Source organism: Apiotrichum porosum (assembly GCF_003942205.1).
Source record: "Apiotrichum porosum strain DSM 27194 chromosome Unknown scaffold_8, whole genome shotgun sequence".
NCBI lineage: Eukaryota > Fungi > Basidiomycota > Tremellomycetes > Trichosporonales > Trichosporonaceae > Apiotrichum > Apiotrichum porosum.
Genome location: NW_021167115.1, coordinates 1 through 22,672, shown reverse-complemented (window position 1 = coordinate 22,672; position 22,672 = coordinate 1). Strand labels below are relative to the sequence as shown.

Below are 22,672 nucleotides of genomic sequence, written 5' to 3'. Positions count from 1 at the left end.
TGTATACCCCCTCTGCCTAGATGAACTGGCTTTCGCGCAGCGCGCGCGTAAGCAACATGGTCATCCGCCTTGTCTTCTCCACACTTGTCCACCCTTCAAGACCACATTCGTCGGCGCCTTCCCAGCTCATGAAGCGTGCGTCACCAGCCACACCCTCTGGGACACAGCCGAGCAAAAACTCTTTCAACACGCTCGTGGCCGCCTCAGCAGGCACTGCACCGTCCCATTCGCCCTCCAGAAAGATGGTTTGCGCGTTTGCGTTGGGCAAGATGTGCACGCTGAGGCTGAGCGAGGGGTGGGGGTGCGCGGTGGGCGGGAACGCCAGTGTCGTGAGGATCAGAGGTGTACCTGTCAAGGGTGTCGGTGCTGCTGCCTGGGCCGTAGTGGACGCTGCTGCACGGGCAGACTTGGACAGGCCTAGCACAAAGGGCGACAGCAAGTTGTGTAGTGTGGGCATGACGAGGGTAGCGGGCTTGACGGCGAGGATCTTGTACTTTTCCCTCCGTGGTGCTGGTGGTGCCGCCTGCTTGGCCGCGGGTACTGCTGGTAGTGCAGTCTCGATCGTCGTAGCTGTGGCCGCGTCCCCAGCAGCAGGCTTCTCGCCATCGGTCATGGTCACGTCAACGATCTCAAACCCATCATCCTCAAGCGTGTCCTTGATTTCGATCGCGCCGTCCTTGTCGCCGGTGCCGTTCGCCTTGGGGTCTGCTGGAGCTGCTGCTGGAGTGGGAGTTGGAACTGGGGTAGCACCAGCCGGTGTCGATGTCGCAGGAGCAGCAGCAGGGATACCTCTGTCCTCGAGAAACAGATAGGTCGTGTCGTCCCTGGCGCCCAGTGGGACTGGGACATCGCGGACTGGCGGAATGGGGAGCGAATACGTGATCGTCGTGAGCAAGCGCGGTGCTGGCGGGGTGGCTCCCGCGCCGAGGGCCGCGGATGCCGGTGTGATGGCCTCTGGGAACATTGCGCGAAAGGTGCGCAGCTGGACGCTGGAGCGCATCGGGTGTGTGATGTTGTAGTGCTCGAGGACGCGCGAGAGGACGAGGTCCGAGATGTTTGTGCGTGGGCCCGGCGGGACCGTTGTCGTCCACTGCATGAGAATGGCGTAGCCCATCGTGTGCAGCGAGAATGAGTGGAAAGTGGGTGGACAAAAAGGATGGAGCGGATGAGATCAAAGATGCAGGATTTGTTGTTGTCGAATTGGAAGAAATGGACACCTGGTTGGCGAAGGCGACGGACGGTCGGAGCATCTGCCGCCGGGTCCGTCCCACCACCACCCTTCGCTGACGAGGACAGGACGACAGTCGGGCTCGCCCTCGTGCAACGTCCTACACACTGCTCTCTCACCCAGCACAATCTATAGTAACACCCAAGATGCATGCAAAACACACACACACACACACACAATCTAGTCTGTGCGCTTCTTCTTGCGCTCTCCACCTTGGTCCTCCGCCTTGCGCTTGCCGCCAGTCGACACCTCCAGGTCCCTGGCATCCGCGTCCTCCTTCTCCTCGTCGCCACCACCAGCGTCTCCCTTGCGGGCCTTGCGGGCGTCGCGCTTGAGCTTGTCCTGCTCCTTGCGGAACTTTTTGAGCTCACGGGCGTTCATGTTGCTCGTGTCGACCTCGGGCACTGGAGGAGCCGCGCTCTTACGAGCAGCAGCAGGGGCCTTGGTGGCCCTGGGAGCGGCGACCTTGGCAGTTGCCTGGCGCTTGGCGGGAGGCTCGGGGAGGTCGGGGGACGGCGAGCGTGCGACAGCAGAGGCGACAACAGTGGGCATGGCGGGGGCCTTGGACGGGTCGGCGAGGAGCGAGCCCGTGAGCGAGAGCATGTTGTTGGTCACCTGCATACCAATGACGGTAAAGGCCACGCGCTCACCAGCGCTGCCGAGGATGGCACCGGTGCTCTTGTCCTTCCAGCGGCCGACCTCGTGAACGGCCGACGGGGTCGACAGACCGCCATCGTCGCTCTCATCGTCGCTCGACATGTCGTCCTCGTCGGCTCCCTCGTCCGTGTGCTCAAACTCGTACTTGTCCTGGGGGATGTGGTTGAGCGGAATCGAGACGTTGAAGGTCTTGGAGAAGAGGAGGGACAGGTGGGAAGGAGACGAGAGCGAGTGGGTGCCCGACAGCAGCTGGCCCACTTTGGGAGCCCACACGATCGAGTGGAACTGCACCTCGACGACGCCAAAGGGGCACTCGTTGATGAGCTTGACGGTGTCGTCGGCAAACTCGTGCTCCCAATGGGCCAGGAGGACACCACCGAGCTGGCCAACGTACCTGGTGCGGGTGGTTAGCAAGTGGGATGGGGAAGGAAACAAAACAACAGCTGCCCCCAGTCTCCACAGTCCACTACTCACTGCATGAGCATGCTGTTGAGAGTCTCGCGGACACCCTCGAGCCAGTCCGCAGAGAACTTTGGTGGGACGCTCAGACGCATGTGCTGGACGCGGTGCTCAAAGGGGCCATCGGCGGCGGCGGCAGCAGTCTTCTTACTGCTACTCTTCTTGCTGCTCTTCTTGCTGTCCGCTGCATGCTTTGAAGACTTGGACTTTGAGACCTTTGTGCTTGCGTCGCGGCTGTGCTTGTGGTTGTGCTTCGAGGAGCTTGCCTCTGCGTTTGGGAGGGACATTGTGTGTGTGTGAGAGAGTTGGACGATGGTGGGATGGATGGAGGAGAGGGAAATGGTTAGGTGTGGATGGAATTCACTGTGCCCAAAAAAGTTGCAGCGAGCGGGGCACCCGCGCGCCTCTGCGGCTGTAAAATAACGGACGGGCCATTTCCCTCCACGCCCGTGTCGTGCTCTGCCATGCTCTCGTCGCTGCTTGCTGCTGCATGCAGTCCTGCGTGTGCTATACAATGCATGTTGGTTGAAATGCAGACCTCTTGTGACGCCTCCCCTCGCCTCTATGCAAGTGGGGACATACAAAACGGAAAAACCAAAGAAAGACCTCTGTATCTGAAAAGAGAGTCCTCTCTGCGTCGCTCGTTTCCCCCCGCGCGTCGTCGACCCTGTCTCTCGTCTGTCTCGTTGCTGCTGCTTTGTCGCCAGTCTACTCCTCAGCCACAACGATACCACGCTCGGTGACGGGGGGAGCGGGCGACCAGCGGTGCTGCCACTTGTGAGGAGTGGTGAGGACGCCTCCCTGTGAGCGGGCTGTCAGTCGTCGTCGCTTCCATCTGCAATCTCTCCCCTCTACTTACACGCTCGAGGAGCTTGACCACGGACCGGGTAGGCTCCGCACCGACGGACAGCCAGTAGTTTATCCTCTCGACGTTCCACTCGATGCGCTTCTCCTTGGGGACCTCGAACTTTTGCGGGCCAAAGACGTTTGCCTTGGGAGGCAACGCCGCAAAGGCAGCTGGGGTGCGCGGGATGGGGTCGTACTCGCCGAGCTTTTCGAGCGGGCGTGCGTCGCGACGCTTGGATGCGTTGATGGCGACGACGTGGTAGACGGGGGTGTGGCGCTGGCCGTGGCGGGCGAGACGGATGCGGACGACCATGGTTGTGGTTTGTGAGTTGTCGAGATGGAAAGGAGGAGACGAACGAAACCGAGTTGGTGCGGCGGCGGAAAACGGAGAGAAGGCACGCGCAAGGGAAGGTTGGGTGTGGGTGGGTCGAATGACGAACAAGGCTCGTTTGATGGCCCACAAAGGCCTGTAGACACTGTAGAATTGTGAACACAGTCTGTCACATATGCATACCCCCGACTGTCATCGTCGAGCAGGCCATCGCTATGCATGCTCGGCGTCACGGTCGGCGTCGGCGCCGCCTTAACTGGGCCGGCCGGATAAATTGTGGTCTGCTGACCGTTCCGTTTGTTGTTGTGCGAGTGAGACACACATTGAACTTGCGCGACGGCGGCGACGAGGACGACAACAGGCGATCAACCACTCTCCACTCTTTCAGCAAACAATTTCATTGCCCATTCTCCCACGCCTCTTTAGCAAACGATCACACCCTCGCCACGGGCCAGCACTGCGACACGACGACCCTCCTGCCCAGCACCCGGCACGGCCAGCACCCAACAACCCTCTCTACCAGCCATGAAGATGACCATCACCGCGTACCACCCGGTGGCAGTCTGGAAGTGGGACACCTCCACGGATCCCCACAAGCTGTACCACCATGCACAACGCAGTGGGACAGCCGCTGCTGGCGGCTACGACGACGAGGACGAGGACGAGGACGACGTGTGTGGCATCTGCCGCCTGGCATTTGAGAGCTGCTGCCCAGAGTGCAAAGTGCCAGGAGACGACTGTCCACTGAGTGAGTCAAGACGGGGGAAGGTCAGCTGCTAGCTGCTGGGATGGTGCAGCGGCGCGACCTCTCTGGCCAGCAGCTACGAACAGTGCTGACATGAAACACCCGCAGTCTGGGGCGAGTGCACACACGTCTTCCACATGCACTGCCTGCTCAAGTGGGTCGACACCGAGTCGTCCAAGGGCCAGTGCCCAATGGACCGTAGACCATGGGGTGAGTAGTAGTATCACCCAATACGTTTGGCCGTCTAGCTGACGCTGTGCCATAGCGACCGCGGACCGCAAGCCCGACCGCCTGCCGACCACTGCGGACGGGGCACCTGTCGCCTCTGTGGCGCCTGGGCCATTGACGAGGGACGACGAGTCGTTCAACGACGATGTGGAGCTTGTGGAGGGTGAGGAGTACAGTGGAGGCGAAGAGGACGAGGCCGACGGCGATGAGATTGAGTATGACGAGTAGGCTGGTTCACATGACGGCCACGCCGAGAAGAGAGATGGAAAGACGGCGCACACGCTTGCATGTAGATACCCAGCACACCCACACCCATATGTTCCCCCCCTGCATGCATACACTTGTACACGTTGTTGTGATGTTATTGTTGTGATTGTATGTCCTCGCCATCTCTGAACGCGTCGGCGCGTCGTGGGGGCTACTCGTGATGATTTCGGCCCACGCGTCGCAGCCGCCGCCGCCGCCGTCGTCATGCGCTTCTTTTGGGTGCATCGCATCGCCTTTGGCCATCGCATCTCTTCTTGTCATTTTCAATCTCCCCTCTCCTTGTCTCTTTCATCAACAACCATCCCGCACTTTATCGCTCTCGCTCTCGTCACAACGGACACACCGGCGGCGAGGCACCATGAGCAAAGTGCCCACCATCATCACCACCACGGCGACACCGCCAGCGCGAGACGCTGCGGGCCTCCCTACATCTCCGCAGACAGACGACCCACTCAACCGCAGAATGAGCGACGAGGTCGGCCTTGAGACCATGATGGAGGAAGCCCCGCCAGAGGTGAGTAGTAACGTCACGCGTTGGTGCTTTTGCAGCGCAAAATCGTAATGGGGGCCGAGGAACACGTCGTTGTCACTCCCAGAGACCAGACGTCGCCCGTGCCAAGCACTCTGGCCCTTGTCTTCCACGACACGCAGCTGACAATGTCCCCCAGCCCACAATCCACCAGCTCGCACAGCAGGGTGATGTGCGCGCGCTTGATGCCATGCTGGCGGCCGACCCTAAAGTGGACGTCAACTCTCGCGACGCGCAGGACGTTACACCGCTGCACTGGGCAGCTATCAATGCGCACATCGCCGCGGCGCGGTGGTTGCTCGACCACGGAGCCGACGTTGATGCTATTGGCGGAGAGCTCAAGGCTACGCCTTTGCAATGGGCTGCTCGGTGGGTTGACAGTGCACACGCAGGAAGTGTGAGGTTGTGCTGACACAGCAGCAATGGGCACCTCTACGTGGTGCACCTCCTCATGACACGGGGTGCTGACCCCAACATCCGTGATGCACAGGGCTTCAACACATTGCATTTGGTGACACACTCGAGCGCGGTCATGCCGCTGCTTTACATGGTAAGTGATCCAACACGCCCGTGACACCATAGCTGACTCGTCTTTTCAGCTTCAGCAGCCCGTTGCCGTTGACGAAAAGGACACGGATGGACACACGTCTCTCATGTGGGCAGCGTACCAAGGCGACGGTATTAGCACCGACCTCCTGCTCAAGGCTGGCGCGTCCGTCGCATCGCGCGACAATGCGGGTTTGACGCCTCTGCATTGGGCCGTGGTCAAGGGCTCGCCAGCGTGTATCAAGCACCTCGTCGAGGCCGGCGCGGACATGAACATCAAGGAAGAACAGGGCAAAACTCCGCGCGACATGGCCGACGAGCTCAAGAGCACTGTTCCACTGACAAAGGCGCTCGAACAGGCCAACTGTGATGCCTATGGAAGGACAATCCAGCCTAGGTTCGGCCAGCGTACCACCCTTGCCCTCCTGTTTTTGGTGCCGATCGTCGCCCTTGGTGCCGTCTTTGAGACGTTTGCCCTGTTACCAGCCTACTTGTCCCTGCCACTCACCTTTGCCTACTTTTACGGCATGCACTATGTGAGTGACGAAGCGAGAGTCTCCATAGCTAACTGCAAAGGTGTCTATCAAAGTGCTCCTTCGTCACAGGCCTGCCGGCGAGCGTATGGCTTCGTCACCGTTTTACGCCGCCATCATCACCGCTTCACTCTTCTGGGTGTTTTACTGCTTTGTCACTCGTCTGTTGACCGGCACTCCGGGATACCTATACAGCCAACTGGGCTTCTTTGTGTCGTTTTCCCTCTGCGCGTTCACGTTCTACAAATCGATCCGTACCGACCCCGGGTTCATCCCCAAGCCCGAGAACGACGACGAGTGCAAAGAGGCCATTGAGGAGCTTACCGACCAAGGCCGTTTGAACGGTACCAACTTTTGCATCTTTTGCATGGTTCGCAAGCCCCTCCGCTCCAAGCACTGCCGCGTGTGCAACCGTTGCGTCGGGCGGTTTGACCACCACTGTCCGTGGATCTGGAACTGCGTCGGGTACAACAACCATCGCTATTTCCTCCTGTTCGTTCTTTTCCTCATCGCAGGCATCATCTACTTTCTCCGTCTCACCACCGCCTACATGGTTGAGAATGCGCCCGCCTACGAGATTCCCGAGACGCCCGAGCTGTCACTCTGCGACATTAGCGTTACGCTGTGCCGCGCCACTCGGTATGACTCGTTCGTCGTGGCCGCGGCCTTTTGGTCCATGCTCCAGCTCACTTGGACGTTTGTGTTGGCTCTGTCGCACCTGTGGCAGATTGCCCGCCAAATGACCACCTTTGAAGTCTCCAACCTGGGCAGGTACGGATACATGGGTGGTCGCGGAGGAACGTCACTGCGCGACCAGCACGGGGCGTTGGGCAACACCCAGTTCCGCCCCATGGTCGCCGAGGATGGCACCGATGGTGTCGACTCGTCTGCCCCTTCTGGTCCGGGCCATGGCCACGGCCACGGTGGCCACAACCACGCACACAACCACAACCACCGGTGTGGTGTCGTCGGCAGCGTATGTGGTGCGCTCTGGCACATCATCACCGGTCCTCTGTTCCGCCTCGTTGGCTTTGACACGTTTACGCGCGGTCGTGCAGTCAGCGGGATGGCACGGGCCGGTAGGGACCAGAACCCCTTCGATCTCGGCTTTGTCAAGGTCAGTAATACACAATCTCTATCCGATAGGGGACCATTTGCTGATATTCGTGTTTGTTCAGAACTGCACCGACTTTTGGACTGGCGCGCCTGAACTCGACTATGTCCACCTGTATGAAGTGCCGGCCGAGGGATGGGCGGCGTACCGCGCCCGTCTGGCTAGGACTGGCGGGTATCAGCCTGTTGCCCGCGAGGAGGTGTGAGCTGAGGGTGACAGACACCCGCATAGAATGGGGGAATACATGTATGCATTTTGGAATGCCACCATTTGGAATGCCACCGTCAAGTCTCGGTCATTCTCGTTGCTGTCGTACTGTTCGTTCCGCGTCTCTTCGTCAACCTCCCCATCGTTGTCATTCTCCTCGCCATCCGTGTCCTAGTCCTCATCGTTGGCGGAACTGTCATCGCCGTCACTTGCGGACGAAGCAGCCGAAGACGCGTGCGACCGCGCCGCGGGAGTAAGGGTTTCCTGAGAGACGTAGCCAGCGGCACGAAGCTCGTGTGCAATCTGTTCTTCGACAAGGACACCTACGAGCAACAGTTAGCTCCCTTGCGGAAATGAAAACTCACCAAGAGCAAGGAGTGCGTTACCCTCCATTGACGTGTGCATGTCGATACGCCGGTAACGTCGTCTCTTGTGTCGTCGCTCTGCTCCGTCCGCTTCTTCTCCTTCTCCTTCTGATTGCCATCCCTCACCGGCTGCATGGTCCTCCCCACCATGGCCAACTGCCGTCGCGCGGGTTCGTCGTCCCACACCAGTTGGGCTGTCGACTTCGCTTGCTCGTGATCGTAATGATCTCTTGTTCTCACTGACAAAGGCACCCTCCGCCTCTAGCTCCAGTCTCTTCTTGGTTTTGAACTGTGGGCGAATCCTGAGTGGTGGTGGCACACTCAGGAGGTCGTGTGAGGCAAAGAAACGGGCCGCGTGCGCGTGGAGAGAGATCAACAGGTCCTGTACGACAAGTCAGTAATGCGGCGCAAAAAGGAAGACCAAGACGCACATCCGAGGGCAGGACGGGGCCTATTTGCATGTCTTGCAGAATAGACAGCGCCGGGGTAACCTGGGCGGCTTGGAGGGCCATCCTTGCGAGCCAGCCGGTAGGGCGCCTTACTGGAGCTGCCATGGGTGAGGAATGCGGCTCGGGCTTAACAATGACCTCATCGTCGTCGCCTTCGGCTTCCTCAGCAGCACGCTCCTTGCCCTTGGTCGCAGAACCCGACGGTGGCATCGTAGAGTTGGTCGGGGAAGCAGAGGCCGCGCGCGATCCCACGATCTGCACGCTTGCGCTGGCGCTGCGAGTCCTAGACGGACCGGCTACCGGCTCGGGCTCAGGCTCGTCTTCGAACTCTTGACTGGCAGTTTGATGGTGAGCTAGTACTTGTGATTCGTTCAGTTCCATTGTGGCCGCCTGGGACGAGGGCATCTTGTTCCGCGGGGGGCTGATGGTACGACGATGACTTGGGGAGGGCGGAGGGCTGGACCGAGAGGCGTTCTTCACGACCGCAACAGGCGAGAGCGACACCCGCAGCTCGGCAGGGAGGACAGGTGGGCCCACCACGGGGGCCGGCTGGAGATACGCCGAACCTGGTGCGGGACCGAGGCGACGTTCGGCCTGACGATGACGGCGCCGCTTGGCTGCACGAGGCTGGGCAACATCATTCTCGTCGGCGGCGACGGCGGCAGTAGGTGCCGATGTCGTGTTTGGGGGCGGTGGCTGCGGCGGCCCAAGGGCTGCATGGGCCGAACGTTTCCTTGCTCTCTTGCCCATGACGTGCTGTGGGCGAGCGATCGCGAGGGAGCTCGTTGGATGGAATGGCGAGGACGGGTGTGGCCCGGTGTGGGTGTGGCCCGGTGTGGGTGATGGTGATGGTGTGTTGACAAGTTTCCCAAAACAGGCACCCACAATCACAATCTTTCTTTGCCACCAAAAAAGTCACAAACGGGATGATTTCTCCATTTGGCCAATTCGAATTCCATCCATCACCCATCATCCCATCAAACGGTAACGATGAGCAGCAACGACACAGCAGCCCCAGCACCCACCACGGATGGCGAGCTTCCGGAGGAGTTCCTGGTCCTCGCCAACGCCCTTCTGGCAGCCGCCAAGGTCGGGTCCGCAAGCGACGTTGCGGCACTCCTCAAGCAAGGCGCTCCGGCATGGTACCAGGACGACTCGCTTGGCTGGTCCGCACTCTTCTACGCTGCCGAGCGCCGCGAGCCTGCGTTGATTGGCGCCTTGCTCCGTGGCGGAGCAGTGTGGAACGCCGTCGACCACTGGGGCCGCACTGCCGGCGAAGTATGTCTCTCCCTCGGCGACCAGCAAGGCTGGGAGATGATCCGCAACGAAGGTGTGCGTACCGAGATGCTCCACCATGCTCTGGGAGCCTCGCAGCAGGCTGAGACGGAGGGCGGTATCACTTTGCGCGCAGAGGACAAGACAAGCGCTGGCGACAACCTCGAGTTTCTCAGGAGCGAGCTTACTTGGGACCTTGGGGAGGATGGGAGGGAACGCGTGCTCGACGCCGACGGGAATGGTGTCATGATGGGGTGGGAAGAGCCTCTCAGTGAGTCCCTCTCCGTCAACTGACGCCGATGGCTAACACCTTGAACAGTGAAGGAACATGTCCGTCTCATGACCGACCACCCCTCGGCCGTGGCCAAGGGCGGCGAAGGCATGGCCATTCTGAATGTGGGCTACGGTCTCGGCATTGTCGACCGCCTGTTCCAAGAGACAAAGCCCGTGCAGCACACCATTATCGAGGCGCACCCTCAAGTCCTGAAACACATGCGCGAGCAAGGTGTTGACAAGATCCCTGGCGTCACTATTCTCGAGGGCAGGTGGCAGGACTGGGTGCTCGACCCCGAAAAGCTCGTCACACTGCTCGAGGGCACACCAGGCGGTATGGGCTTCGACGCCATCTTTGTGGACACGTTCGCCGAGGGTTACGAGGGTACGCAGCTGAGAGACTTTTACCATGGCGGTAATGGCTGACAAAGAATAGACCTCAAGGCGTTCTTCGAGGCCCTGCCGGACGTTCTCGAGGCCGAGAACGGCATCTTCTCCTTCTGGAACGGTCTGGGTGCTACCAGTGAGTGAAGCGTGTGTCTGCTCGAGACCCATGGCTAATTAATGTCTCAGACCCCACAATCTACGCCGTTTCGTCATCTCTCGCCGAACTTCACCTCGACGACGTAGGCCTTGATACGGTGTGGCACGACGTCGCGATTCCACAGTCGCTCGCCGAGGAGGTCTGGCGTGGGGTCAGGAGGAGGTACTGGGAGCTCCCCGGCTACCGTCTTCCTATCTCCAAGATGCGTCTCATGTAAGCAAGGCGAGAGGGGAACCTGCAGTATGGGCCGGGCGCTTGTAGATAGAGAGTCAGAGAGAGCGGTAATGCATGTGCATAGTGTGCGTCAACCTTGGAGCAGACGATTCATGTTGCAGTGTACAATTTAATATATACACCAGAGACCCATGCAGAGAGATGGTTTAGACAGAGGTTACACCGCGCACCTGGTCGTTGAGTACCGCAAGCTTGTCCCACACGGTCGACCCATCGAGGTAACAGCCCTTCAGCCAGCGTGTCGGCTCCCCGGGGACAATGACGGTTCCATCAGCCTTGACTTCTTGGTCGGTCTTGTCCCTGAAAGCCGTACGAGCATGCAGTACACGCTGGTTATCAAACAGCACAATGTCGCCTTCTTGCATCGTAAACTCATACCGGAACTCGGGCGAGTCGAGTGCCCGCTGGAACTCGCTGAGGGCCAAGTAAAACGTCTCCTCGGCCAGGGCGGCGGCAGCAGGGTCGACTGGGTACTGGCCGTTGGCGTCCTTGGTGGGACGCACGTTGGGCGCCTGGAACGGCGGGCTCCAGTTGATGTGCTGGTGCAGGTCGGAACCACCCAGTTCACCTGCAGGGAGAACGGGGTGCTGGAAAGTCATGTAGTGGTTGTCATTGTCGTACTCGTACTCCAAGGGATTGGCCTGGAGGGACGCGTACAGGTGGGGCTGTTCGCGCCTGAGCTTGTCGGCAGCTGCAAAGCTGTCCACAAAGTATGAGGCGCCGCCAATGACGCGGTTACGGAGTGAGTGCAGGAACTGGAAGCGTGGGGGAAGAGCAAAGTAGCTGTATAGGTATTAGCGATGCGCTGGCCGTCATAAGGAAAGGCGAGTCCACTGCAACCAAAGTCTTTGCGATACTCACAGAAGGTCCATGTGCAAGCCCAGATTAAGGTTTGTATAGGCCACATTTTTGCTGTTAACGACGCTCTTGACGTCCCATGTCTCGCCGTAGAAGGTGTTTCGCAGACCACCAATGGTCTCTGCAAACTCGCGCAGACGACAGTCGGTGTTGTCGGTGCGGTCTGTGGGGAGGCCGCGAACTACTGCCACACCATACAGCTGGAGCTGCTCGAGGAGACGTAGATGCACCTCTGGTCGGAGTTGGAAGGGCTCACCATCAGCAGCTCCGTTGAGTTCGCTGAAATCAATCCACAAGTCCTTGCCATCCTTGAGCAACGACTCGCGGTCCCAGAGCTTGCGCCTCAAAGTGTCGTTCAAGTAGGTGTGGCCACGGACACGACCCGATGCCAGCCGTTGCAGGAGCGAGATGGGGTAAAAGGACGGATGTGGGTGACCGTCAATCGCCACGGGCCAGTGCACTTCGATTCCATGCTCGCCCTCGGCATTGGTGGCCGGGTGCACCGTGCGCCCATCCAGGACTTCGTTTCCGAGCTCAAACGTCTCGCGGAACGCTTCACCGGATGTGTGCGTCTTTTGCCTTGTGGAAGGGTGGATGCACCGTGGGCAAGGGCAGCAGTCTCGCAGTCGTGAGTAGGTGATTGCACTGGATACACTCTCAATGCCAGTCTTGTCACTGGCAGGAGAGGGTCCAGCGTACGACACGTATCCAGGGCCGACAGTGACGGTGCCTTCGTCATTGGAGATGAGCGTGCGGGGTTGGCCCGCAGCGGTGGTAAAGCAACGACGGGCGTTGAAATTGAAAGGGGTCCTGCTCATGTACGAACTGGCATTGACGGTGTGAGAGGTGTGGAGAGTGCGAGCAGTGGTCGTGCGCGGGAGGCCGGACGAAAGCGGGGCGACGGACGCGGCGAGTTGGCGACGAGGAAAGGCGCCGACGACGCGCTGTATGGGGCGCATGGTCGTGGTGCGTTTAGAGTGCGATGCGTGGTATGACTACAGACAGATAGCTGCAATGGCGATGTGGTAGATGCGCGAGTGCGAGAGAGAGATGAGAAGAGATGTGACGATACGAAGGCAGCCAACGGGCCAACGGGCCACCCCAACGGGCGCGACAGACAATAGACAGAAAGCCGATTGACCGGACGGACCGGAGCCCCGGATAATATCGGGTATAAAGTTTTACCGGGGGGGTTGAGTTACGTAAGTGTGCGGACATTGGAACCCAACCTCCGTGAATTTTCCACGCGACGCGTCTGATTCCGATGAAATTGACTTTCCCACGGGTGTGCTCCCAACCCCCCGCGCTCCGCGTGTCCGAGATCTGCGGACCGCATGCGACGGAGCACCAGGGGGAGCATATCGTTCGAACACATCGCCTTTGACAGCGGTACAGCGAGAGCAAGCAGAGGCCAAACACAAACACTCTTCTCTCCATCTCTCTGAGACGGCCGTGAAGAATGTCGGCCCATCAAGACCAGCTCCAGGAGAGGTGAATACTATCGGCGCGCACTTTGCCGCAGACTTCACAAGCTGACCACCCAGGCTGCGTGCGTTCCAGACGCTGCTTGATGGCTCCCGTGAAGCCCTCGAGCCCCGGGTAGAGACGAACACTCTTAGAAGGCTATGTGCAAGAGGTGCGTAGAAGAGAAGACTTGGCCCCGACGACACGCTGTGCTCACTTACCGCGCCCTCAGGCATCCCCGACCAGCCCTCGCACCTCCGCCCGCTCGCCTATTCCTTGCTGCTCAACACATTGCCTCAGGATAAGAAGGCATGGAAGACTTCCGCCAGGCAACAACGCGACAGGTACTACGACCTTGTTCGCTCCTTTATGGACGAGCTCGACATTGCACCGCCGGTACGCGATACCCGCTCTCACCCTTTGACCACAGCACTGACTCCGCACCACAGCCCGAGGATCCATTGAGCGCCGTCGATGCACTTGCGCTCCGTATCGCAAAGGACATTGACCGTCTCGACTTGCCGGTGCTCCATGCCCGCACTGCGCCGTCCCACCTCTCTCCGCTTTCCCCTCCGGGCCCCATCAGCGGAACAGACTCGAGCGAAGCGACCTCCTCGTCTTCATCGGGCGACGAACAGCAGCAGCACGACGAGAGTGAGGACCGCGCCACCCCACGCCGCCCGGCCCGTCAGCGCACTCGACTGCCTCCGATTCCTACACGCCGAGCACTCTTCAGCCGCGTGGACGCGCTTATGGCCCAGCTGCACCAGCAGCCCACTGCCAAGGGCAAGCGACGAGAGAGCGTGTCAACGCCCCGTATCGTGCTTTCGGGCGACAGGGCTCCACGCGAACGAAACCCAGCCCCCACACCGTCTTTGCAACTTACAATTCCCGAAGACAGCGCTAGCCGCCCATCATCACCCATCACACTCCTCTCTCCCCAAGTCCCAGCCGACGGATCTGAGCCACCCTCGCCCGTGTCCCCCACATCGGCAGCGGCGCTCCCAGACACTCATGCCGAGGCGCTTATGCGTCTCATGTACGTGTTCTGCCGTGCCAACCCGCGGTGGAGCTACGGACCCGCCTTTGTGGAGATTGCCGTCCCTCTCTACCTGGTCTTTTGCGAGGCCAACATCGCCAAGGCCCAGCGTGCTGGTCGCGCCAGGCATGCCGAAGAGGAGACCTACTGGGCGTTCTGGTCGCTCATGAGCGAGTTTGGTGACCTCGTATCGGGAGTCCCTGGCGATGTCGCTGTGACTTCGGCGCTGAGGCGACTTGGGAACCGTGTTCGTTGGGCGGACGAGCCACTGTGGGCGGTGCTGAAAGAGCGAAACCTCGACCCGGCGCTACCACTCTACACCTTCCGGTGGCTCACAACCTTGCTCGCCCACGACCGCGCACACTTGATTCCCATCTGGGACTTTTTGTTTGCGCAGCCCCCGACCATGGCCGACCAAATGGCGCCCAAGCTGGACCTTCTCATCGACATGTGTGTGGCACTTGTTGTCATGGTGAAGAACCAGGTCGTGTACCCGCCCCAAAAGACGCACCCTCAGTCACCCAAGCCCAACTTGTGGACCGGGGCTGAGGACACGGACATTCCAGGCGACCCTGAGGACCCCGACGAGGCATTTGTGCGCTGTCTGCAGCTCTTCCGCAACTACCCGCTCGACCAGGTTGGCGGTGTGTGGATGCTCCTCAATACTACGTTTGAGCTCAACCAAGCCCGCCGCGCGGCACTTGTCGCGGGAGAGGATCCCGACACTGTAGCATGGGCAGAGGCGCGCGACGCAGCGGCCAACCGTAAAGGTTGGGCAACAGCCAGGCTCCGTCAAGCCGCGCAGGGCGCGTCGGCGTCGACTGGCCGTTTCTTCTCGTCGTACGCACAGTCCGACACTGTCGCACAGCTCTCCAAAGCCTCGACCAACTTTACTGCCAACGCCATGGCTAGGTGGCAGGCTGTTCCGCCTGTGAAAGCGCCCGAGATGAAGAGCCCCGACTGGAAGGGTCCCGACTGGAAGGGTTTGGGCTCAGCGGCTGGCCGCTGGTTCAAGAAGAAGGACGACGACGACGCATCCATATCCGGTGAAGAGTACGAGTTTAACCACTCGTTGCCGTCTACTCCTGGCCACCTCGAATCGCCGGGCCGTCAGCACAAGGCCCCCACACCAGAAAACAACAAGCGTTTCTCATACCCTGTTGGCCTCTCGACGTCCATGGCAGCAAGGCGGTCCCGCAGCGACAGTGTCGCGTCCACCTCGGCCTTGTCCGTCACCAGCCTGCAAGACAAACTCTCTGGTCTTGCGTCCAGTCTGACTGTAGCGCCGCGCCCTACCGAGACGACCCCGCGCGTCACCTCCGGACCCCGGCCCTTGCTGCTGTCGACCTCGGCCCGTCGTGCGTCTAACTCGCACATCCCCCCATCTCGGTCGAGGTCTCCCACTCCTGGCCTCGCTTCCCCTCCCCAGCGCGACAGTCCTCTGTACCGCATTGGCAGCCGCAACAGCATGGGCCCCCGTCCCCGTTCCCCCGTGCCTAACAAGCGTGGCAACATGGGAGACTCTATCGGTTCGACGGCGGCGTTCATGGCCGCCAGCCGCTCTTCGCGCAACAACAGCATGTCGGACTCGGACTTCAGGCACAACGACCCTTACACACCGTACGAAAGTGACGCGAGCACCGTCCGCTCTTCAGAGGGAGGCAACGGTCTTGGCCGTGGGCTTGCTCTGTCGCCCATCGAGGCCGAAACACCCGCCATGCCAAGCCTCGCGGCAGCAATGGCGCAGACTCAGTCTGCACCTGCTGTCGCAGAGCCGGCTCCTGCACCCGAGCCGGAGGAGCCCCTCGAACTGCCGACTCCGCAGATTGCCCATCTCACCGAGGAAGACTATGACCACGTCTACGAGCCAGCCGAGGACAGTTTCATCCTCCTCGACGCCCTCGAGGCTGACGCTCGCGTCATCCGCGCCGCCAAGCCCGCCCTCTGTGTCGAGATTGGCTCTGGTTCAGGTATTGCGTCCACGTTTATCGGTACCATGCTCGGCCCTGCCTCGGCGGTAATGATGTCTACGGACATCAACCCGTACGCGACCGACGCAACGCGCCGTACAGGCGACGCCAACGGTGTTCCGCTGAACCCCGTCCTGGCCAACCTCCTCGCCCCGTTATCGCAGCGCATGGAGGGAAGCGTCGATCTGCTCATTTTCAACCCGCCGTACGTCGAGACTGAAGAAGCGGAGATGACTGCTACCCAGCAAGGTCGCGACATTGGCGGTGCATGGGCCGGGGGAAACTTTGGCATGAGCGTGACCAACCTCGTGCTAGAACGTCTCCCCACACTCCTCGCACCAGGCGGCAGGTTCTACCTCGTGGCCATCCATCAGAACAAGCCGGACGAGATTATTGCCCGCATGCGTGCCGAGGGTCTTGAGTGCAAGACGGTCATCAAGCGACGGGCCGGTCGCGAGTTGCTTTCCGTCATCCGCATGGTCCGTCCCGCAGCCGCGCCAGTCGCTTCGGGCATCCTCACTCCGCGCAAGACAGTGATGCCCGTGATCGAAGAGTCGAGTGTTGTGGAGCCCGCTCGCCCCACCGCAGTCGCTGGTGCGGTGAACGCCACGTCGCTCCAGCCGAAGTCGCCCCAGCGATCGCCCGGACGCCGTCGTAAGGTCGATGGGGGTGAGGCAGATGATGAGGGAGAGGAGGACTATGGCTCGTTACTCGATGCCTATGGGGACGCCTAGAGGGAGGTATTAGTTTTCGTTTTTGGTCCCTTTATGGACTTGGGGTATCTCGGGTGTCATGTCAGGCGTGTCTTGCAGCATGACGCGTTTCCGCAAGGAGAATGTTTCTAGAATCTCTCAAATCAAGGCAAAGGTCCACAGCACGCGTCTACAGGCTGGCGCAAGCTCTGCCGTCTGCAACACGTTCTTCAAGAGCTTCGTAACGAACTACGCCGCCATGGCTAGGCTTCAAAAGCCCTACGCAGACGAGGAAAAGGTGTCAACCATCATTGGCGCCCTACCTGTTACCTACAAGATCCTCATTGAGACGACCTGGCGCGCGCAGAGCGACAAGACTTGGGACAACTTTACCTCTGTGTTCTACGACTTCATCAATGATCTCAAAAATACCGAGCGTATCCCTGCCGTCGAGAGCAACGCGTCTCTCACGATCACCAAAGGCGGCAAGACTGGTCAGCCAAATGCAGCAAGGACCAAAAAGGGCAAGGACAGCAAAGTCGCTAAACACTGCGATAACCACCCTAACAGTACGTCGCACGACACATCTGAATGCGTCAGAGGCCCGCCGAAGAAGAACGACAAGAAGAAGGTCCAGAAACAAGTCGACAAGGCGCCCACGCCCGCACCTACGAGCAGCGCGTCGATCGTCGAGATTGAAGACGCCTATTACGATGGCTCTAGCAGCAGCATGGCCGTCAAGCACGTCTTGTTCTCGCCCTCCGCGCGCGTCTGCGCGTATCACCCTCACAGCGCGCCGCACGCCGTTTCTGAGTGCGTTAGAGGATTGCAGACGAGCCTTTGCGACGCCGTCACTACTAAGCGCCAGCCTGTCAATCGCGTCGCTAGCAACAGTAACATGACCGTCGAGTGTTTCTCATCCTCGTCTTCCTCCTCCTTCAAGTTCCTCGTCGACACCGGCTGCACAGAGCACATTGTCAGCGATCAATCAATTCTCTTTGGCGTCAAGCCAGTTCCGGTTCCTTTGCGCGTACGCCTCGGTGGCTCGCGTTTCCATCTTATCCTCTCTACTGTCGGCTCTATGCGCATCGCGCAAGACGACAACACCACCGTTATTCATGACGTTTACTATTCTGCGGACACGACCGATTTGACGATTTCAACCAAGGCTCTACGCCGTCACGGTTGGACCGTCGATCTTCACAATTTCCGCATCTACAAGGGCAAGGTCGTCTTCAAGACGGACGACAGCTACGAGGGCGGCCGGCCAGCGGTCGATTTCCAGGTTACCTCGTCGTCCTACGCCGCCATGACCACCAGACGCCCACCATCTACATCTGCGCGCGTTAAACCTTCAAACGCGCCCACAACGCAGTCGATTCCCACGCTCGACGCTACGCAGACGAGCGCGCAAACGCCGCAAACGCCGGTCGTGGCGCCACGCTCAACTCGCTCTAGCCGCTAGCATGCTAGAGCAGATCCCCACTCATTTTTATATCTGCACGCAGAGCACCAGCGCGCACACTGATGTAGGGTCTGGAGGCAGCAAATGAGAGCAGAGGACGGCCACTGTGAAAAATACACGTCGCGCCCCACGCGTTACCGACATGCAGAATGTGCTGGGCCTTACTGCATACACCTGCGCTACGGACTGACGGCTGAACTGCCAACAACTGGCGACATGTACGCTGCTCATGAGCTTGTTGTGGTTGGATACTGCTCGCCCTCAGGTGGATGACTTGTCAACCTCCTTACCATCAGACAGAAGAGATCAGAGAACACCACTTTACGTCGACCCCGCGCGACAAGCTCTCGTTCACTTGGGACTACAGGACCTTCAACTTTCGTGAGAACATTGGACGTGCTGCAGCCGACCTCCTGCATTCGACTCCCGTCATGAATGTCCGCCTCTTCACCCCTACCCCCAAGATTGAGCGTCCTTACCCCGACCTGTCGTTCCTCCAGTTCTCAGTCGCTTTTGACACAAAGCTTGTTCATGGCTCGGCCATGATCAACGCTGTTCTCACCAAGGAGGGCTGGAAGCTTTGGACCGTGCACACCGCGGCCGAGGACTTGATCAACTTCCCCGAGCTCCCCCCTGCCGATGGGCACATGACCGGCGACATCAGCTGGGAAAGCCAGCGTGCCAAGGATGTCGACGAGATCCAGCCCGACGTCCTGATCGTTGGTGGTGGCCAAAAGTGAGTCCACCTTGTCAACGTGTTACTGACATTGTCAGCGGTATCGCCCTTGCTCCCCGCCTCAAGGCTCTTGGCGTCTCACACCTAATCATTGAGCGTGGTGACACCATTGGTGAGGTCTGCAGGAAGGTCGCCCCTCGTCCGGCAAGGGAGCAACAGCGTCTTGTACCTTAGGGATATACAATACGAATAAGTCCAGCACCGAAGAACTGCGGTTGCTGAAGTTCAGCTCCGAGAATAAACACCAACAATGGCAGCTTTGCAGCGGATATCACATGGGCATGGGGTTATATTTTCCCAACATGCAACCGATCGGCAATGATGATACCACTCATGGCTCCGTGCTCCGTGCCCCAGCAGCTCCAGCAACCAGCCCCGAGACGCCGCATTCCACAGCCGGGGATTTTGTGATTACAGCGGCCAATAACCATAACCCCCGTTCGGCCCGTTCGATGGCCTTTGCCGCCGGCTACCGACACCATGGTCGGCTGCATGACCCTGCCTCTAGGTGAGGGGCAGACGAGACTGTGCCGAAGAGTGCAAATCGGTGGCCAGGGCAGTACTGCCGGTGTACCAGCTGTGCGTCGTCGGCAAATGTAACACACGGTTTCGGACGCTCATGGCAGGCTTGCAATAGCTTGCAAGTCCTGGAGGAAAAGACCGCGAGCCGGTAGACGAGTCGCGAGTGATGGCATGTGCTGGCTATTTCAAGTTCGCTGTCGCTCATCCCTGGAGCAGACCATCAAGGCGCCGAGCGACCCGGAATGGTACAGCAGACAAAGCGTGCGAGGGCTAGGGGGTTAGGAGTTAGCTCTCTGCCAGTCACATGTGGATGACAAGGGAGAAGACGGCTGCTGGCCCAAAGGATGGGGAGCGTCAGCTGTAGATGGGTGATTGTCTGTAGTGGTGATGTAAAAGCTGCTTGAGCCACTTCAACATCCGAACCCGGCTTCTGCCGACAAGCTTGGGTTTCTTAGTGTTCCTCCGTATTGTTCTCGTCCTCGGAAAGCTGTTGAATCACGCAACTCGAGGACGACCACAACTGCGCCAAGCTCAGCTGGAGCATGGGCAGCGGAGCGGATTCGCGAGACCGCAGGCATCATAGCAGAGGCAGCAGCACGCAGGCCGTACCAATCGTCATCGACAAGTCGCCGCGGCGCTACTCATGCAGGCGTGGAATTGGGCCGCAGCCGCCAACGAGGGCATCCGCACCCGCGGCTCAACGTCCCCAACGCACTCACCCACCGCAGTGACGTCTCCGTCCAAGAACAAGAACACCCCCCAGCTCCGCTCCGCCAGCGACTGGCGCGGGGACTCTCATCCGCTGGGCGCCTCAGCTCCGGCCTCATCACAGCGATTGGTAATGCATATGCCGGCGGCGCCTACCTGCCGCCTGTCTGTCGCACGCCGATGCACTAGTGTCGTGCAGCGTATCGAATCGTGCGCAGATGGGAAATGCCGCCCGGAGCTGAGTTATCTCGGAGCTGGCGGCGCGGGTCTCCGGCGGGGCGGGCGTGCGGGGTTCCGTGGCTGGTGTGGCACAACGACGCCAGTGCCATAGTCTGGTAAATGGGCGGCTGGACATGCTGGACAGCTGGGCGGCTTGCTGGCATCATGCATGCATGTGGGAGGTAGGCTTCAGCGCGTCGGGTTATAAGCCTGCGTGGACGTGCTTCTTCCCCTAAGCTACCTTCCCTCCCCCATTAAGTTCCCCCCTCCCACTATGGTCGAGACGTCGTTCAAGTCCAGCATCGCCTTCAAACGCACCGAGCCAGCCCCCGCGGCGCCGGGGCTGTTCACGCGCCCGCCCTCTCCGCCGCCCAGCACGGCAGAGACCGCGTCGACGGTGTCGCATGACGTCGCAGACAACGCCAAGGCCCGCATCCCCACCGAGGACTGGGACGGCGGGTACACGTTCGCGCCGATCAAGGAGTGGCAGGTGGCGCGGGCCATGACGAAGCGGTACGGGGACGACCTGTACCGCACAGCCGTGAGCGACGTGGTGATTGTCGGTGCGGGCTCTGCGGGGCTCACGTGCGCGTGGGCGCTGGGGACCGCGCGGCCCGACCTCGCGATCACGATCATTGAGGCGGGCGTCGCTCCCGGCGGCGGCGCCTGGCTCGGCGGGCAACTCATGAGCGCCATGGTTGTGCGCAAGCCCGCGCACGCCATCCTCGTGGACATTGGCGTGCCGTTCGAGGACGAGGGCGACTTTGTGGTCGTCAAGCACGCCGCGCTGTTCACCAGCACCGTGCTCAGCAAGGTGCTTGCCCTGCCGAATGTCAAGCGTGCGTACGTGCTGGGGTGATGCGAGCTGACAACGCAAGTGTACAACGCCACGGCGGTCGAGGACCTCATCACGCGCCCCGACCCGCTCGGCGGCGGGCTTCGCGTCGCGGGCGTCGTGTCTAACTGGTGAGCGGCGTGGTGCTGGGACCGGAAACACCTGCTGATGCCACAGGACCCTCGTGACCCTCGCGCACGGTTTGCAGAGCTGTAAGGTGATCCCTCGGGGCAGCACTCACACCCCCCAGGCATGGACCCGCAGACTATCACTGCGCCGCTGGTGTGCTCGTTTGCGGGACACGACGGCCCGTTCGGTGCGTTCAGCGTCAAGCGCCTCGTTGCCACTGGCATGGTGGAGCAGCTCAAGAACATGCGTGCGGTGGGTTGGCTCTGTGTTCTCACCGCTCACACACCCAGCTCAACATGACCTCGGCGGAGGACTACATTGTCAACAACACGCGCGAGGTGGTCCCGGGCCTTATCACGGGCGGAATGGAGCTGTCCGAGCTGGACGGCGCGAACCGGATGGGCGCGACGTTTGGAGGCATGCTCGCGAGCGGCGTCAAGGTGGGCAAGCGTCCTCAGCCAGTCAGGCAGTGCTCATACTCCAGGCCGCCAAGGAAGCCATCAAGATCCTCGACGCGCAGAAGATTGTCGACGGGGAAGTCGTTGGTCACAAGGTAGCTGCGTAGGGTGATGGAGGCAAAGGCCAACGGGTGAAGAGCAGACAGACAGACAGCAATGAGTGACTGACTGAATGAATCAATGAATCAATGAATGTAGGATGGTCGTTAATTAGACCCAACCGTTTTCTGCTATTCCACGCTTAGACGGGCACCCGACTTACCGTACAGTGGGCGCCGACGGTCGCCCTCAAGACCATATCCATCTCCGTCTCCTTTATCTCTCTCAATACCATGTAAGACATCCCAAATTCCACATTAACACATTGCCCCTGGATGTCACACATGCCCAAATCAACGCGCAGACGGGTAGACCTGACTTCAGTGGGTGAAGGGCACGCACAGCACACAGCCTATGGGACGAGTGAAGATATATAACTACAGAAATTACAATTTAAATACTAGATGTGAGGGTGTATTTGACTAGCGGCCTACACGGGGTGATGCGACTCTCATCACACCTGCGTGCGCGTGTGCACGTGCCCAGCCAGAGGAGTGTCAGCAATAGGTGACTCAAGAGCAGTGTGAGCGACACCAGGGTTAGGGGGTTAGGGGGTTAGGGGGTAGGGGGCTTAGGGGGTTAGGGGGTAGGGGGTTAGGGGGTTAGGGGGTTAGGGGGTTAGGGGGTAGGGGGTTAGGGGGTTAGGGG

At 60.1% G+C, this 22,672-nt stretch overlaps 11 protein-coding genes across 11 annotated transcripts; 6 read left to right on the top strand and 5 right to left on the bottom strand.

Annotated features, from left to right (window-relative positions):
- Positions 1–16: 16 nt before the first annotated feature.
- EHS24_008801 (uncharacterized protein) lies at positions 17–1,114 on the bottom strand (the record flags this gene model as incomplete). The annotated part of the gene is made up of 1 exon (XM_028624103.1): positions 17–1,114. One exon carries the CDS (start codon positions 1,112–1,114, stop codon positions 17–19), a length of 1,098 nt encoding a protein of 365 aa, XP_028475175.1.
- A 294-nt stretch (positions 1,115–1,408) lies between these two features.
- Positions 1,409–2,631, bottom strand: EHS24_008800 (uncharacterized protein; the record flags this gene model as incomplete). The annotated part of the gene is made up of 2 exons (XM_028624102.1): positions 1,409–2,279; positions 2,360–2,631. 2 exons carry the CDS (start codon positions 2,629–2,631, stop codon positions 1,409–1,411), a joined length of 1,143 nt encoding a protein of 380 aa, XP_028475174.1.
- Positions 2,632–3,052: 421 nt separating this feature from the next.
- MRPS16 (37S ribosomal protein S16, mitochondrial) lies at positions 3,053–3,503 on the bottom strand (the record flags this gene model as incomplete). The annotated part of the gene is made up of 2 exons (XM_028624101.1): positions 3,053–3,145; positions 3,204–3,503. 2 exons carry the CDS (start codon positions 3,501–3,503, stop codon positions 3,053–3,055), a joined length of 393 nt encoding a protein of 130 aa, XP_028475173.1.
- Positions 3,504–4,046: 543 nt separating this feature from the next.
- EHS24_008798 (uncharacterized protein) lies at positions 4,047–4,722 on the top strand (the record flags this gene model as incomplete). The annotated part of the gene is made up of 3 exons (XM_028624100.1): positions 4,047–4,269; positions 4,375–4,476; positions 4,532–4,722. The coding sequence occupies 3 exons, from the start codon at positions 4,047–4,049 to the stop codon at positions 4,720–4,722; spliced, it is 516 nt and encodes a 171-aa protein (XP_028475172.1).
- A 397-nt stretch (positions 4,723–5,119) lies between these two features.
- AKR1 (palmitoyltransferase akr1) lies at positions 5,120–7,688 on the top strand (the record flags this gene model as incomplete). The annotated part of the gene is made up of 6 exons (XM_028624099.1): positions 5,120–5,275; positions 5,430–5,659; positions 5,711–5,840; positions 5,890–6,372; positions 6,413–7,486; positions 7,548–7,688. The coding sequence occupies 6 exons, from the start codon at positions 5,120–5,122 to the stop codon at positions 7,686–7,688; spliced, it is 2,214 nt and encodes a 737-aa protein (XP_028475171.1).
- Positions 7,689–7,861: 173 nt separating this feature from the next.
- EHS24_008796 (uncharacterized protein) lies at positions 7,862–9,254 on the bottom strand (the record flags this gene model as incomplete). Its single annotated transcript, XM_028624098.1, has 4 exons — positions 7,862–8,013; positions 8,056–8,133; positions 8,296–8,437; positions 8,487–9,254. 4 exons carry the CDS (start codon positions 9,252–9,254, stop codon positions 7,862–7,864), a joined length of 1,140 nt encoding a protein of 379 aa, XP_028475170.1.
- Positions 9,255–9,494: 240 nt separating this feature from the next.
- RMT2 (Arginine N-methyltransferase 2) lies at positions 9,495–10,861 on the top strand (the record flags this gene model as incomplete). The annotated part of the gene is made up of 5 exons (XM_028624097.1): positions 9,495–10,050; positions 10,099–10,437; positions 10,489–10,575; positions 10,626–10,809; positions 10,858–10,861. 5 exons carry the CDS (start codon positions 9,495–9,497, stop codon positions 10,859–10,861), a joined length of 1,170 nt encoding a protein of 389 aa, XP_028475169.1.
- Positions 10,862–10,976: 115 nt separating this feature from the next.
- EHS24_008794 (uncharacterized protein) lies at positions 10,977–12,647 on the bottom strand (the record flags this gene model as incomplete). Its single annotated transcript, XM_028624096.1, has 2 exons — positions 10,977–11,613; positions 11,692–12,647. 2 exons carry the CDS (start codon positions 12,645–12,647, stop codon positions 10,977–10,979), a joined length of 1,593 nt encoding a protein of 530 aa, XP_028475168.1.
- A 500-nt stretch (positions 12,648–13,147) lies between these two features.
- EHS24_008793 (uncharacterized protein) lies at positions 13,148–16,895 on the top strand (the record flags this gene model as incomplete). Its single annotated transcript, XM_028624095.1, has 4 exons — positions 13,148–13,179; positions 13,233–13,324; positions 13,385–13,548; positions 13,602–16,895. 4 exons carry the CDS (start codon positions 13,148–13,150, stop codon positions 16,893–16,895), a joined length of 3,582 nt encoding a protein of 1,193 aa, XP_028475167.1.
- A 79-nt stretch (positions 16,896–16,974) lies between these two features.
- Positions 16,975–19,228, top strand: EHS24_008792 (uncharacterized protein; the record flags this gene model as incomplete). Its single annotated transcript, XM_028624094.1, has 3 exons — positions 16,975–18,285; positions 18,615–19,054; positions 19,093–19,228. The coding sequence occupies 3 exons, from the start codon at positions 16,975–16,977 to the stop codon at positions 19,226–19,228; spliced, it is 1,887 nt and encodes a 628-aa protein (XP_028475166.1).
- A 1,549-nt stretch (positions 19,229–20,777) lies between these two features.
- On the top strand, positions 20,778–22,032 carry THI4 (thiamine metabolism- protein; the record flags this gene model as incomplete). The annotated part of the gene is made up of 6 exons (XM_028624093.1): positions 20,778–21,342; positions 21,382–21,469; positions 21,516–21,550; positions 21,589–21,719; positions 21,758–21,907; positions 21,952–22,032. The coding sequence occupies 6 exons, from the start codon at positions 20,778–20,780 to the stop codon at positions 22,030–22,032; spliced, it is 1,050 nt and encodes a 349-aa protein (XP_028475165.1).
- Positions 22,033–22,672: the final 640 nt, after the last annotated feature.